General features: G+C 40.6%; 1 protein-coding gene across 1 annotated transcript in view; it reads right to left on the bottom strand.

Annotated features, from left to right (window-relative positions):
• Window positions 1–16,352, bottom strand: part of CATSPERB (cation channel sperm associated auxiliary subunit beta) — a 125,053-nt gene that overhangs the window by 62,523 nt on the left and 46,178 nt on the right. Inside the window, exons 7-12 of the mRNA XM_040256636.1 lie at window positions 8,587–8,682; window positions 8,333–8,451; window positions 7,757–7,789; window positions 1,606–1,672; window positions 1,307–1,353; window positions 537–701 (exon numbers count right to left, since the gene is read on the bottom strand). Of these exons, the coding sequence (XP_040112570.1) occupies window positions 537–701; window positions 1,307–1,353; window positions 1,606–1,672; window positions 7,757–7,789; window positions 8,333–8,451; window positions 8,587–8,682 (527 nt within the window). The remainder of the gene's footprint in view (window positions 1–536; window positions 702–1,306; window positions 1,354–1,605; window positions 1,673–7,756; window positions 7,790–8,332; window positions 8,452–8,586; window positions 8,683–16,352) is intronic.

Raw genomic sequence — 16,352 nt, 5'->3', positions numbered from 1 at the left:
ATTATACAAACAGCATTGAATTTTGTGTCTTCATCAAACTGAATGATAATCAGAGACAAGACATCTATAAGGTATCAAGTGAAAGTGAAAGTCACTCAGTTGTGTCCAACACTTTGCAACCCCATGGAAGTCCATGGAATTCTCTAGGCCAGAATACTAGAGTAGGTAACCTTTCCCTTCTCCAGGGGATTTTTCCAACCCAGGGGTTGAACCCAGGTCTCCTGCATTCCAGGTGGATTCTTTACCAGCTGAGCCACAAGGGAAGTCTAAGAATATTGGAGTAGGTAGCCTATCCCTTCTCCGGTGGATCTTCCCAACCCAGGAATCAAACCAGGGTCTACTGCATTGCAGGTGGATTCTTTACCAATCTGCTATGAGGGATGCCCATAAGGTATCAAACTATATTAATTATCATAAATAATTTCACTGCAGCCAATTTTTATCAACTTATACTGCCAAAGAAAACAAGAACTTGGAATAAGCTTTGGTCAGGTACATTTTCATTATTGTGGTGTCAAGAGCAATCCCCTCTGGGCTTTAAGGCCTACCTGGTTATAGAAGAGGTAGACTGCAGAACTTTGCTCTTGGTCAACAAGAAATGTTATCACAGTTGAAAGAATAGTTTTGGTTCCTTTTGGAACAGGGGGTAAGCAAGGCAACCATTCAAGAAATGGTTCTTTACTGTAAAAACAAGAGTTTGCCTACAAAAAGAGAAAGGAAAAGTTAATGCCACTGTTGAACTCTAAAAGTCCTCATTAGGTCCTATAAGCAAATAAATCAATGGACCATTGTGTTGTTATCTTCTTGGGGATGAGGGTCCAGAAAACATGGCCAAACATCCCTTTCTGGCATGAATTGTTAGATAATTGCTGCTGCTGCTAAGTTGCTTCAGTCATGTCTGTCCCTGTGCGACCCCATAGATGGCAGCGCACCAGGCTCCTCTGTTCCTGGGATTCTCCAGGCAAGAATACTGGAGTGGGTTGCCATTTCCTTCTCCAATGCAGAAAAGTGAAAAGTGAAAGTGAAGTCTCTCGGTCGTGTCTGACTCTTAGCAACCCCATGGACTGTAGCCTACCAGGCTCCTCCATCCATGGGATTCTCCAGGCAAGAATACTGGAGTGGGGTGGGTTGCCATTTCCTTCTCCAGTTAGATGATTACCATTAAACCCAAGTAGAGCCACCACTGGGAGCAAAGAGTGATTGTTAAGCCTTTCAGTCTGTAGAATTGCCATTCTTTACATTAATAAAAACCTATGAAATGATGCATAGCAAAATTTCTTACTTTTTAAAATATTGAATATCATACCTCACTTAGGGTCCTGTTTCTGTCAAAGGTGATAGTAATATAATCAACTATAAAATATAAAGGTACAGAAATTATAAGTAGCATCTATATTTTTAAATGTATCATTAAGTATACTCAAATACAATTTTCTTGCATTTATAACAGGGCATGCCTATTTTGCCTTATATTTAATTTTTCCCCCACTTTTAGGCTCTTAACTTATACAAAACAAATCTATCTTTATGTTTAATTCTATTTTTATTTCATTTTATCTAATCTATATGTGCTATCTACGTTGAGAAAAGTTTATTAAAATTTACCTTCAAAGTGTTCTCTGTTAGCAAAACACCTTTCATTATACCACAGTTTTCCTTTGATGTAGTCAACCTACATAAATAAACAAAAGTATCATTTAGGCAATACATAGACTTAAGATGTAAGATAGAAAAACATCAGAAAATTTAAAAGTTAGACAGTTCAGGCAAATAAAAAGAGAAACACTGTATGCCAACAAATAAAAGGTCATAGAGGGCAGGAAACAAGAATATGCTTTTTGAACAGCACACGAAAAAGGAATAAAAAATTTTGCTTGATTAGCATATGTTAATGAAGATGCTGCTGCTGCTGCTAAGTCGCTTCACTCGTGTCCGACTCTATGAGACTCCATAGACGGCAGCCCTCCAGGCTCCACCGTCCCTGGGATTCTCCAGGCAAGAACACTGGAGTGGGTTGCCATTTCCTTCTCCAATGAATGAGAGTGAAAAGTGAAAGTGAAGTCGCTCAGTCATGTCCGATTCTTTGTGATACCATGGACTGCAGCCTACCAGGCCCCTCCATCCATGGGATTTTCCAGGCAAGAGTACTGGAGTGGGGTGCCATTGCCTTCTCTCTATGAACTGTCTATCTGAGGCTCCCAAGAGCTGTTGATCTTTCATTATAGGTAAAACAGGCCATATGCTTATCTTTTATTCTCCTTCAGCTGCAGATAGATTTAAGGAGTCTTCCCAGAAGCCTGACAGCAGCACAAAGCAATAAGAAAAAAATACAGGTTTTGAAAAACTTCCAAGAAGGTAAGATTATACATGTTGGATATGAGTTATATTCAAGAATTTGAGATGGTTCTGTTATAGGTATCTATGAAAAAATGTTGCCTGCCTGCAACAAAGGATTTGCAGCCATCAAGCCACTACAACCACTATAACCACGACTGTGAGCCCCGAAGGAACTCAGGATGGAGACAGATGGGCTGTCTGCCTGCTGCCATGCTCTCAGTCACTGCAGCCAGCCCCCAAAGATGCACCCTGAGGAGATTCAGGATGAGAAAGCACAGGGTAGTGGTCCCAAAGAGCTGAGGTGCACATCAGAGGAATGATTTCAGGGAGCCCAGACTCTTGCATAGAAAAGCACTAAATTCCTTGAGATATATGGTTTTCTTTAAAGAAAACTTTTGATGTTCCAACTACCTGGTCTTTGCTGCAAAAACTCCTTATATATCCTGGTTCTCCTTTCCCTCTTGGGAGCAGTCTCTCAGAGCTATCCGAGAGGCTGTGTCCTGGGCTTATGTCCTCAGTTTTGTCCACAGAATAAAATATAACTCTTAACTTTTAGATTATGTAATTTTTTCATTTAACATAGGAAGACTCTGACTCTTAAATTATTGTTGAGACAAAAGGAAAACCTTCTTACATTTTTAAAGATCAATAATAAAATCTGCATAATCTGTACAATAAAAGCCTTTAAAATATTTTAGAATAGACTGTGGTGATGGTTGCAAAACTGTGAATATATTAAAGGCCACTGAACTGTACACTACAAGTGGGTAAATATTATGCTATGTGAATTACATCTTAATAAAACTTCTAAACAAACAAAGAAGCCTTTTAAAATGGAATAGACAATAATTTATTTGAATTTCAATCTAAGGCATTATATCAAATGAGCCTGTTCTCATATAAATCTTTAGTGTTTAGAATATTGTGATTATCATGACTATATATGGGCAATTAATAAAGAATCTCTACTGGGTCCTGAGATTCCTTTTTTTTTCCTCTTGCTCTTTACATTTGTTTTTTTTCCTAACCTGGAATAAAACTGATAATACTTCAGTGAATATCCCTAGGGATAACTTAATCTGAACAGGCTAACTTTATTCCAAGGATGAGCTCATGCCTCAGGCCTGATTTAGAGTCACAAAGACGGGTCAGGAATGAACACACAATCCAAGTCAGGGTAATGAGTCGGCCCTGAGACTTGGAACTACCAGAAAAGAGATACTTTATTCCTGCGGGGATTGCTAAATTGCTTGCATGTAAACTTGGTGGCTGTTCTTACTGACAATTGGAACAAATCCACTGAGAGTGAAGTTAATGTAGAGGAAAGCAGACTCAAATGCTAAGAAGACAGAGTTTGATGGACACTTGTTAGGCACAAAATCCAGTCATGTCTGAAATCCAGATTCTTCATTCCTTGAATTCCCTGCTCACATGAGCCAACAACTGCATCTCCTTTGCTAAAATCAGATTTAGTTGGTTTCTGTCATTTGCTTTCAAAAGGTTCTGACTATCTGTTTGGAGAGAAAATATAGTTTCTTGTTTGTTTGTTTAAGTTTCTACTTTGATTCATGAACCAGGCCAAATTTTTATATAATGTTATTTAATCACTTCAACTCTAAGAGGTAGATAATGTTATGAACATTTTAAAATGAAGAAATTGAGGCCAGAGAGGTATATGACTGTTCAAAGTTCCATGGTGCATGGCTACTAACTTCCTACAAGACTGGATTCCTGTCTGTCTTCACTTATTCACTCATGGATTCTGCACATATTTATTTGAGATGACCTATGTGCAAGGCAGGGTGGTAACTTATTAGCATACACCAATAAATAAGGTAGTTCTTGACATGAAACCTAAAATCTGGTGAAACAAGTCAGAGGGCTCAACAGATAAAATAGGATGACAAACGACAGCCATTAGTGGTGACAGCATTGAGACTGTACAGGAAAGGCACCCTTGGTAGTCACAGAGGGGTTATTGAAGAAGCGATAGGAACTCTCTGAGTCATGGGTCCCTAACCTCCAGGATCTAATGCTTAATGATGTGTGGTGGAATTGATGTAATAATAGTAGAAATAAATTGCACAATAAATGTAATATGCTTGAATCCTTCCACAACCATCCTCCCTCACTCCAGTCTGTAGAAAAATTGTCTTCCTTTAAACTGGTCCCTGGTGCCAAAAAGGTTGTGGATCCTTGCTTTAAGTGAAATGAAAGGGATGGGGAGGGAATGCACCCTAAGGAGATGAAACATCTTGTCCAACTGATTCAAAGTGTAAGAAATGATAGCTCATTTCAAGGTGTGTTTGCTGTGCCTGGAAAGGGCTTCTTGGGGTGAGGAGCAGGCACCACAAGGCTGAGGAAGGCATGAGAGGCTCTGACCATGAAGGACTCTATGTCTCTCAAGAGCTTGGATTTTATCGTTAAAGAAGTGACCCCAGATGCCTGCTATTTCCACTAACCAGATTTTGGCAGAGAGATTTTGCCTCATGTCAAGTTTCCAATTGAGGGCCTTTGCACCACTGTCTGGACATATTTTGGCAAAATCATTTCTTCAAATCATTTGAATTTCTGCTTCAATTTCACCCCCTTGGAGAGGTCTGCTATAATCACGTGGCTTAAAATACAATATTATCTTCTCTTCACTCTCTGTTTCTCTTTCCTGCTTTAATTTGAATAAGCCCTTTTTACTCTTCACATTCTGCTTATGTTTGTGTACTTTTTCATGGTCTAGCTGCTTCAGGAGAATGGAAAGTTACAGGAGAGTCAGGACTTTATCTTGCATGTCTTTGTCTAAACAAGCCTGGCTCAACAAACTTCTGTTGAATGGATGAATAAGTTCAGTTCAGTTCAGTTGCTCAGTCGTGTCCAACTCTTTGCGACCCCATGAATTGCAGCACGCCAGGCCTCCCTGTCCATCACCAGCTCCCGGAGTTCACTCAAACTCATGTCCATCGAGTCCGTGATGCCATCCAGCCATCTCATCCTCTGTCATCCCCTTCTCCTCCTGCCCCCAATCCCTCCCAGCATCAGTCTTTTCCAATGAGTCAACTCTTCTCATGAGGTGGCCAAAGTACTGGAGTTTCAGCTTCAGCATCAGTCTTTCCAAAGGACAGCCAGGACTGATCTCCTTTAGAATGGACTGGTTGGATCTCCTTGCAGTCCAAGGGACTCTCAAGAGTCTTCTCCAACACCACAGTTCAAAAGCATCAATTCCTTGGCACTCAGCTTTCTTCACAGTCCAACTCTCACACCCATACATGACCACTGGAAAAACCATAGCCTTGAATAGATGGACCTTTGTTGGCAAAGTAACGTCTCTGCTTTTTAATATGCTGTCTAAGTTGGTCATAACTTTTCTTCCAAGGAGTAAGCGTCTTTTAATTTCAGGGCTGCAATCACCATCTGCAGTGATTTTGGAGCACCCCCAAAATAAAGTCTGACACTGTTTCCACTGTTTCCCTATCTATTTCCCATGAAGTGATGGGACCAGATGCCATGATCTTAGTTTTCTGAATGTTGAGCTTTAAGCCAACTTTTTCGCTCTCCTCTTTCACTTTCATCAAGAGGCTTTTTAGCTCTCTTCACTTTCTGCCCTAAGGGTGGTATCATCTGCATATCTGAGGTTATTGATATTAATAAATCACCAAGTATTAATTCCTTCAAATTCCTGGCTGGATAGCCACACACATCCCATTCTTACTGTCCTTTCTTCAATCATTATAGAAGAACCCTTTCCTAAAGGTAAATCCCTATACCTTTGAGAATAATTCACTTTCCCCTGCATTTTGCCCTGCCACATGACCTCACTATCTTTGGAATGCTTATAATTCTTCCCTTTCTCATCATTACCAGAAGTCCCTGAGATTTTGCTGAAATATTTCAGCTCAAGAGGATTTATTTTAGTATCCTTGTAAATAGTAAAAATGTCTATGAAGGGCAACTTGTGATTGTCTTTTAATATTGTACAAGCATTTACTCCTTGATATGTGTCCATCCAAGTTCCAAGAATGTATTGTACTGATATAGCCAGATATGTACAAACTTGCTGGATACAAATTATTAATGGAAGCATTGTTTGTAATATAAAAGCAAAAGATTAGAAAAACCACTCAAGTATCTACTCGTAGAAGACTGGTTAAGTAAACTCTGGTTAAGTTCACAGGATGGAATATATGCAGCTATAAAAACACAGAAGGGTGGGCTCAGGTCTGGTGAAAAGCATAGATAAGTTTCCTGCCTCCCTTAGAGTTCACATTTCTAGTTCCATTATTATTTCTGGCATCCCACTTCTTCACGGGAATCTCTGGATGATAAACTCTCCTGATGCCTCATCTGTGAAAATTTCTTTTCTTCATCCTCACTCTTGAGTGATAGAGTTTTTCTCGGTTTGGAATTCTGTCCTTGACAGTTCTCCTCCTTGCTCTTTGTAATGGAAGTCAGTTTTGCCTGCTGGACCTTCCCAGTTCTCAGCTTGACGTTTCTTGGAATCAGTGAAGCAAGAAGTCAGTTCCTTTTACTTCCTGAGAAGTAAGTGCCTCTTTGCTTTAGTCAGTGTGAGTGAGTGTGCATGTGTGTGCCCATGTGCATCTGTGCCCACAGGCCTATATGGGAGGGGACATGGCAAAAGGCTACAAATACTCATAATTTTGTTGTGCTCATATGTTGATGGCAATGAGGCAATGACTTAGTTGAATTTCAAAACCTGACCTCATAACAGAGGGGAGATAATTGATGGAAAAAAATCATACCCCAAAAAGCCAGAATCAGAGCTTATATGGTTGCTTGTATCATATTAGAAAGAGTGTCCCTTTCTCTCTGTAGACACAGACTCACGTGAGGGTCAGGAGCAGGCAGACTGAGGAGTCAAGTGTTAAGCCAGATATCATCTCTATCTTTTCTTTACTTTTTTGTTTTTTTTTTAAGATTTTTTTGATGTGGACTATTTTTTTTAAAGTCTTTATTAAATCTGTCACAATATTGCTCCTGTTCTATGTTTTGTTTTTTTGGCCCTGAGGCATGTGGGATCTTAGCTCCCCAACCGTGGGTTGAACCCATGTCCACTGAATTGAAAGGTGAAGTCTTAACCACAGGACTGCCGAACCACTGGACTGCCCATCTTTTCAACTGGGTGCTCTCGTGCAGAACACATTGAACAGCCACAGCAATCCTGGACAGGACATATAAAGAAGGGCTAAGGGCTGCCTATAAAACAAAGAGTGGCATTTCCTCCTTTGAAACAGAACAAGAGATCATTGTTTAATGGTTAGTGGAAACACATCTTTAAGTTCAAACTGTAAATAATATTGTAGTGTCAGGTATCATCTATATCATGAATTCTTGTCTTGCACCTCATCTCTTAGGTCACCAAGGAAATGAATATCTTCTAACAAACCCTTGGAAATTGAAAGCATCTTACCCTTTCGAAACCACAAAAGTCTACCCTTGAAAGCTAGAAGAAAGAAAAGAAGGAATTTAAATTTTTGCTTGCAATCAGAAGGCATGATAAAGCATAGCAGTTTAAATTACACATGTGTTTTCTACATGTATGTATTTGAAACTTCCCATAAATTTGTATAGCAACAAAACTAGCCATTTCCAAATGATATATTCAACACTATAAGGCAAAGGAAAAAGTCATGATATTATGCTTTTACATTTCAATTTTAAGATATATCACATGTAACTCAAGTATCCAATATTTCTACTTTATATCACATAAGATATTTAAGGTTAACTTCTAGTTACAGAGCAATTCAGTTCAGTTCAGTCACTCAGTCATGTCAGACACTTTGCGACCCCATGAATCATAGCACGCCAGGCCTCCCTGTCCATCACCAACTCCCGGAGTTCACTCAAACTCACGTCCATCGAGTCCGTGACGCCATCCAGCCATCTCATCCTCTGTCATCCCCTTTTCCTCCTGCCCCCAACCCCTCCCAGCATCAGAGTCTTTTCCAATGAGTCAACTCTTCGCATGAGGCAATTCACTTACCATTAAGACAGAGGATGATGGATAACGAAGATCTCTACTTATAAAAAGACCCAAAGAGGTGAGGATAACTAAAAAATGATTTGTTAAAACCATATCCACCACTGAGAGCTGTTTGTGTTCTAAAGGAAGAAATCATACAATGGGTTAAAAGATAAGGGAAAAGTGATGTTTTCAGCAAAGACATTTCATAAATATTCATCAAATGTTAATGCAAAGGAAAATGTCAAAGATGAAGTCACTGTTAGAGGAATTACCTTCTCCAACTTGGGAATAGACTATATCTGTCAGGTTATACCATTGGGTATCATCATAATCCCAAAATCCAGAAAAGCTGAGGCCTATGTAAACACCTACCATGAGAGAAAAGGGATATTAAGGCAAGATAACTGCAAAGCGAGTAACTGACTCCTAAGGTGCTAAGGTTTTAGAAAGGAGAGCTGGCATCTGCCCCACCTTCCAGCCTATGCTCTACCCTTGCCCCAACCCCCCAAAGTGAAATTTGAGTGTCACTTCCCCAAGCATTGGAAAGATAAAGTAACTTGAGTTGTACCACAGGAGTTTAGCCAGCCATCAAATTATTAAGGATTTTGTTTTATATTGAAGGAGATCAGAATATGTCATCCCTAAAATATGCCACTTTGGCATCAGAGTTTTGAGCTGGAGGCAGCTGAGAATCAAGAAATGCAGGAAGAGTTCTCTGCCTCCCTTTTCCTGCTAAAAAGCAGGGCATTTTCTAACTACTTCACCTGTATCAGGAAGTGAAAGTGAAAGTCGCTCAGTTGTTTCTGACTCTTGACCCCATGGAATATACAGTCCATGGAATTCTCCAAGCCAGAATACTGGAGTGGGTAGTATTCTTCCCTAGGGGATCTTCCCAACACAGGCATTGAACCCAGGTCTCCCAAACTGCAGGTGGATTCTTTACCAGCTGAGCCAAAAGGGAAGCAAGCCCAAGAATACTGGAGTGGGTAGCCTATCCCTTTTCCAGTGGATCCTCCCAACCCAGGGATCAAACCAGGATCTCCTGCATTGCAGGCAGATTCTTTACCAACTGAGCTATGAGGGAAGTCCATAAAACCAGGAAGAGAAGAGAGCAATCTTCTCACCAGAGACAGGGAGATGATTCCAAAATGAGTCTGAATAAACAGACTTCTATAAAATAAGTCTTATCTTCCACGAGTCCACCCACAAATTTCCTCATCACATCACAATTTCTTGTCCCTTGAGGTCTAGACTCCTTTCCTTTGTTAAGATGGTATATAAGCCTCCAAGTTTAACTAGTTCTCTGAGTTTCATTTCTCTTCTGGGAACTCCCATGATTATAAATATTAATAAAAAGTACATGCCTTTTCTCCTGCTAATGTCTTGGTTAGTTTGGAGGCCCCCAGTCATAACCTATGAGGATACAGAAAGAACTTTTCCTTCCTGATAATATCCTTCCAAGCAAAAATATGTTCCTATTTCAAGAATACAATTATAGTGAACAATACAAAATTCCAGAAAAAAACATTAAAATGCAAAACCCAAGAGGGAAGAAGTTGTGTTTGATTTACTTTATTTTTTGAAAGTGATTTCCTTTATTGTGATTTTTTAAATAGAAGAAATTGTTAATAAGGGAATCTATGGCTCAGATGGTAAAGAATCTGCCTGTAATGCAGGAAACCCTGGTTCAATTACTGGGTCAGGAAGATCCCCTGGAGAAGGGAATGGCTACCTACTCTAGTATTCTTTCCCTTAGAGAAAAGGGAAAGGCTACCCACTCCAGTATTCTGGCCTGGAGAATTCCATCTACTGTACAGCTCATGGGATCGCAAAGAGTCAGACATGACTGAGTGACTTTCACTTTCACTAGTGTTCTTGCCTGGAGAATTCCATGGACAGAGGAGCATGGTGGGCTGCAGGGCATAGGGTTGCAAAGAGTCAGACACCACTGAGCAACTAACACTTTACTTCATTCAAATTTTGAGAACCTATTAAAAAGAGACTGAACATGTTGCAAATACCGAAACCACTTTGTTCCTTGATCTTACCTTTCCTTGGCCATAGAAGGAATGTTAAGCGTCTTTTGTGTTTTAAATGTGGAACATTAATATGAAGTCTAGTCAACACACATATAACTATGCGGGTGGTAGAAGGAGCCTGAAAAGAGTTGATAATCTAACGCATATGCTTTGTTTCTAAAAGATGAATGCAGTATCACTCAGATTCTGAAGTGTGTGTTTTAACTCCTAGATCTTTTCTGTGTAGGGAAAGATATGGAAGAAAATGCTATCATCATCCATTTTGTCCAGAAAGAGGAAAGCTAAAGACAAGCTTTGCTTTTCTAAGGCGAAAGCTAAGCATATCACATGACCAGACTCTGGCAAAGTCTAGAAATATTTAATAGAGAAGTAAGTAGTAAAATAAAAGCTTATTCTGGTTGATATTTTATACTGAAATTAAGTTACAGGCTATTCTGTGTGACAAACTGGCCATAATTGTATCTCAGGGTTACAGAAGCTGATGTAGACCATTGCAATGATTTTGGATTTTATTCTAATGGGCAAAGGGAAGCCACTGGAATGTTTGAAGCCAGAAAGTAGTGTGATTTGTTTTACACTTGAGATCATTGTGGTGACTGTTTGGATCGTGGGTTGTACTAGGGTTAGAAACAGGGAGACCACTTAAGAGGCTGTGAATTAGTCTTATGGAAAACCATTGTTATCTTGGCCTAAGATTTTACCAGAGGAGAGAAGTGGTCACGCTGAGGATAGACACTGGATGTGGCCTCATCCTGGAATGTCATCAGAGTAAGAACAGTCAAAAGTCTATGCTAAATTTTATATTTGAGTAATTGGATATACATTAGGATGAAAAGTACTAGAGAGGAACAGATTTTAAAGGGAGATGAATCAAGAGTTTTGGCTTAGCTTTATTATATCAGAGATGCTCATTAGATACCAATAGGAAGTATAAAACAGACAATTAAGTGTGGGAGTTTGGTCTCAAGGAAGCGGTCAGCACCAGAAATACAAATTCAGGGATAATCAGCCTGAAGGTGCCATTATTACCAAAGGACTACATTACATTTCTCGGAGAGGATCTGGTAGAGTTGAGGACAAAGCCTTATTTCATTGACATGTTAGGGGTCACAACAAATGAGCCGGTTTAGAAAACTGAGGATTGACCAATGAGGTAAGATAAATGTAACTATAGGTGGTGTAAGGAAGCCAAAAGAATAAAGTGTTCTGTTGAGAAGTAAATTAGTTAACTGTGTCAAATTCTGCTGGGAGGGAGAGTAGAATGAGGATAAAGAATTGACTGTTGGAATTGGCAACACGGAGATCATGGGTGACCTTAGAATGAATTGTTTCAGAACAATGGTAGGAACAATCTGATTTGCAGGGTAATGAAGATAAAACCTCAGATATGCAGATAACACCACCGTTATGGAAGAAACTGAAGAGGAACTAAAAAGCCTCTTGACGAAAGTGAAAGAGGAGAACGAAAAAGTTGGCTTAAAGCTCAACATTCAGAAAACTAAGATCATGGCATCTGGTCCCATCACTTCATGGGAAATAGATGGGGAAACAGTGGAAACAGTGTCAGACTTTATTTTTTTGGGCTCCAAAATCACTGCAGATGATGACTGCAGCCCTGAAATTAAAAGATGCTTACTCCTTGGAAGGAAAGTTATGACCAACCTAGATAGCATATTCAAAAGCAGAGACATTACTTTGCCAACAAAGGTCCGTCTAGTCAAGACTATGGTTTTTCCAGTGGTCATGTATGGATGTGAGAGTTGCACTGTGAAGAAAGCTGAGCACAGAAGAACTGATGCTTTTGAACCGTGGTGTTGGAGAAGACTCTTGAGAGTCCCTTGGACTGCCAGGAGATCCAACCAGTCCATCCTAAAGGAGATCAGTCCTGGATGTTCATTGGAAGGACTGATGCTGAAGCTGAAACTCCAGTACTTTGGCCACCTCATGCGAAGAGTTGCATTGGAAAAGACCCTGACACTGGGAGGGATTGGGGGCAGGAGGAGAAGGGGATGACAGAGGATGAGATGGTTGGATGGCATCACCGACTCGATGGATATGAGTTTGCGTGAACTCCGGGAGTTGGTGATGGACAGGGAGGCCTGGCATGCTGTGATTCATGGGGTCGCAAAGAGTCGGGCATGACGGAGCGACTGAACTAAACTGAACTGAACTGAAGATAAAATAGGAAGGTGGAAAATGTAATGCCATCTATAATAAATTCTCCCAATCATTTTGTTTGAAGGGGAACAGAGGGATGAAGGATGGTGGTAAAGTGAGATAAATGAAGATTTTGGCTAAGATGGAGGATATTAGGGTATGTTTGTATACTAATGCATCTAATCCACTGAGGAGGGACAGAGTGATGATGTATGAGAGAAAGGTGAGAACTGCAGGACAGACGCAGGAGCAAGGTTCTCCAGGTGATTGGAGAGAATGAGATGCAGGACACAAGGGGTGATGGGCAGCCTTAGGCACAGCAGAGATATTTCTCACAATGCAACAGGCAAGAAGGCAAAGCATGCAAGTACTAAGGCAGGTAAGGTGACAGATGAGTGCAGAAGCGATGATGGAATGCCTTGTGATCAGTCTTGATCTTCTACATCAAGTATTTTTTAAAAATAAATTTATTTATTTTAATTGGAGGTTAATTACTTTACAATATTGTATTGGTTTTGCCACACATCAACATGAATCCACCACAGGTATACACGTGTTCCCCATCCTGAAACCCCTCCCTCCTCCCTCCCCGTACCATCCCTCTGGGTCATCTCAGTGCACCAGTCCCAAGCATCCAGTATCATGCATCGAACCTGGACTGGCGATTCGTTTCATATATGATATTATACATGTTTCAATGCCATTCTCCTAAATCATCCCACCCTCACCCTCTCCCACAGAGTCCAAAAGACTGTTCTATACATCTGTGTCTCTTTTGTTGTCTGGCATACAGGGTTATCATTACCATCTTTCTAAATTCCATGTATATGCGTTAGTATACTGTATTGGTGTTTTTCTTTCTGGCTTACTTCACTCTGTATAATCGGCTCCAGTTTCATCCACCTCATTAGAACTGATTCAAATGTATTCTTTTTAATGGCTGAGTAATACTCCATTGTGTATATGTACCATAGCTTTCTTATCCATTCATCTGCTGATGGACATCTAGGTTGCTTCCATGTCCTGGCTATTATAAACAGTGCTGCAAAGAACATTGGGGTACATGTGTCTCTTTCTATTCTGGTTTCCTCGGTGTGTATGCCCAGCAGTGGGATTGCTGGGTCATAAGGCAGTTCTATTTCCAGATTTTTAAGGAATCTCCACACCGTTCTCCATAGTTGCTGTACTAGTTTGCATTCCCACCAACAGTGTAAGAGGGTTCCCTTTTCTCCACACCCTCTCCAGCTTTTATTGCTTGTAGACATTTGGATTGCAGCCATTCTGACTGGTGTGAAATGGTACCTCATTGTGATTTTGATTTGCATTTCTCTGATAATGAGTGTACATCAAGTATTAAAGGCACAGCTGAAAGCAGAGAGGGAAAGGAGGTGAGGCACAGCATTTGAGGAGTGGGAAGAGGTGTGACCAGGTCACTCTGCAGAATGGGAAAATAAACATCCCAAGGAAGAGAGGTGGGATTTCTGGGTCGTTCTGAGTACCCACTTGAGACTTGAAATCATGAATTTATGCTGAGACCAGCTGGTGGAATTTTAAAGAGAGACTGGTGTGCAACTTTGTCTAGTAACATTCTGCTCTGCCAATGGAGTAGAGGTGGTTTTAATGACAGGTGGGATTATGCAGGCAAAGAAAAAAGAGAAGGGCAAAGAAGTTACAGAAACGTTTATAAAGAGAGACAAAATTATGGTAAAAAAGTAAGTATGTTGAGTAGTGAAAAAAAGTGGCGGAGAAAACATATTGATGTCTCCAAGAAATCCAAATGTCAGACTGTGAATACTAGGGTAAGATGAAAGTAAAGAAGGTAGTGCACAGAGCATGAGATGATTGTAGTGGAGGTTTTGGAGGCAATAACAATATCAGAGACAACACGGTCAAGAAAATGACCACAGAAGTAAGATGGGGGAAAGATCACTGGGGAACAGGCCTTGAAAGCATTGGTCCATATGGGTGGTGAAATCACCAAAAATAGTAACAAAAATAAGGTGGAGAGAAAGGTAGGGGTCCAGATGCTAAACTCATCAATGAAAGTGAGTGATGGGAAGGTTGTCATACACTGGCAGCCAAGAAGAGTTAGAGGGAGTAAAGTCTGAATTCAAAGGGACTGAACATTTTCAAGGAGAAGACAGGAGTTAATTATTAAGAAGTAGCCCTTAAGGAATGAGGACAATGACCCCTTGAGACTCAAACATGTGAGATGGCTGCCGCGAAAAGAATGATAACTGGGATTGGCCAGATTACTCTTTACAGTGATTGAGGGGACCATTCAGAGAAAAGATTAGTAGCATGGGGGAATTTACTGATAACAGACCATATATTCCAATGAATGGATTTGAGAGAATGGAGATGGACCTACGTTTCAGTTCAGTTCAGTTGCTCAGTTATGTCCAACTCTTTGCGACCCCATGGACTGCAGCACACCAGGTCTCCCTGTCCATTGCCAGCTTCTGGAGTTTACTGAAACTCATGTCCATCGAGTCAGTGATGCCATCCAACCATCTCATCCTCTGTTGTCCCCTTCTCCTCCTGCCTTCAATCTTTCCCAGCATCAGGGACTTTTCTAATGAGCCAGTTCTTTGCATCAGGTGGCCAAAGTATTGAAGCTTCAGCTTTAGCATCAGTCCTTCCAATGACTATTCAGGACTGATTTCCTTTAGGATGGACTGGTTGGATCTCCTTGCAGTCCAAGGGACTCTCAAGAGTCTTCTCCAACACCACAGTTCAAAAGCATCAATTCTTCAGCACTCAGCTGTCTTTATAGTCCAACTGTCACATCCATACATGACTACTGGAAAAACCGTAGCTTTCACTAGACAGACCTTTGTTGGCAAAGTAATGTCTCTGCTCTTTAATATGCTGTCTTTGTTGATCATAACATCTTTTTAATTTCACGGCTGCAGTCACCATCTGCAGTGATTTGGAGCCCCCCAGAATAAGGTCTGTCACTGTTTATTTGTTTCCCCTTCTATTTGCCATGAAGTGATGAGACCAGATACCACAGTCTTAGTTTTCTGAATGTTGTTTGGGTGAAATTAAAGGAAATTCAGAATAGTATGTGGTATAAAGTAACCAAAAGTGACCTGGAGGCTTGGGTTTCTATAGTGACATAAAATTGGGGTGAGAGGCATAATGGATGTATTAGGAGTGTCATAGAGGAGGAAGATGGGTAATAAGTCCAGACTGGAACATATGGACCATATGAGGCTCCTGGATTCCTGTTCTCACCATTGACTCCTTTTGGGATGAAGCTTCATTGGTGTGGGGAGGGCAGATGAACCAAAGCCTCACAAAGGAATGGTCAGTGGCAGCCTGATACTGTGGGAATTTATTTTCTGCTTCAGCACACCAGTGGCCAGCTGAGGGAAAAAGTGGGTTCATCTAAAAACAGGTTTCCAAAACTTTCTTTTTTTGAGATGTTAAAGTGATCGAGTGAGTGAGACCCTGAGGAACTGAGACTTGCCTTCTCTCCTATGATTCTCGAGGGTGTGGCAGGATGCAGAGACTGGCTCCTCTCCTGTGCCTCACAAAAGTATGGCAGGTTTGGACAGAGAAAAGAGGAGGGGGCCCTGGCCTTGCATCCATGGAACAAAGCTAGAAAAGGAGCTGAGTTTCCATCTGGTTGAGAGAGAGGAAAATGAGACACAGTTTCTCACTGAACTAATTCTGCACAAGCAGGCTGGAGCTAGGATAATTAAAAGACTGCAAGTCATTGGAATTCAAAGAAATTTGGGGCAAGGCTTTCTATATATCCCTATACCAGTGTATATTACTTGAATCTATTACTTTATCATGGTAGGGCAACCTATTATGCTGTTTTATTCTTTAAA

The sequence above is a fragment of the Oryx dammah genome, unplaced genomic scaffold (genome assembly GCF_014754425.2).
Source record: "Oryx dammah isolate SB20612 unplaced genomic scaffold, SCBI_Odam_1.1 HiC_scaffold_16, whole genome shotgun sequence".
Lineage (NCBI taxonomy): Eukaryota > Metazoa > Chordata > Mammalia > Artiodactyla > Bovidae > Oryx > Oryx dammah.
Note: the sequence above shows the minus strand (reverse complement) of the source record. Positions and strands in the feature narration are given on the sequence as shown.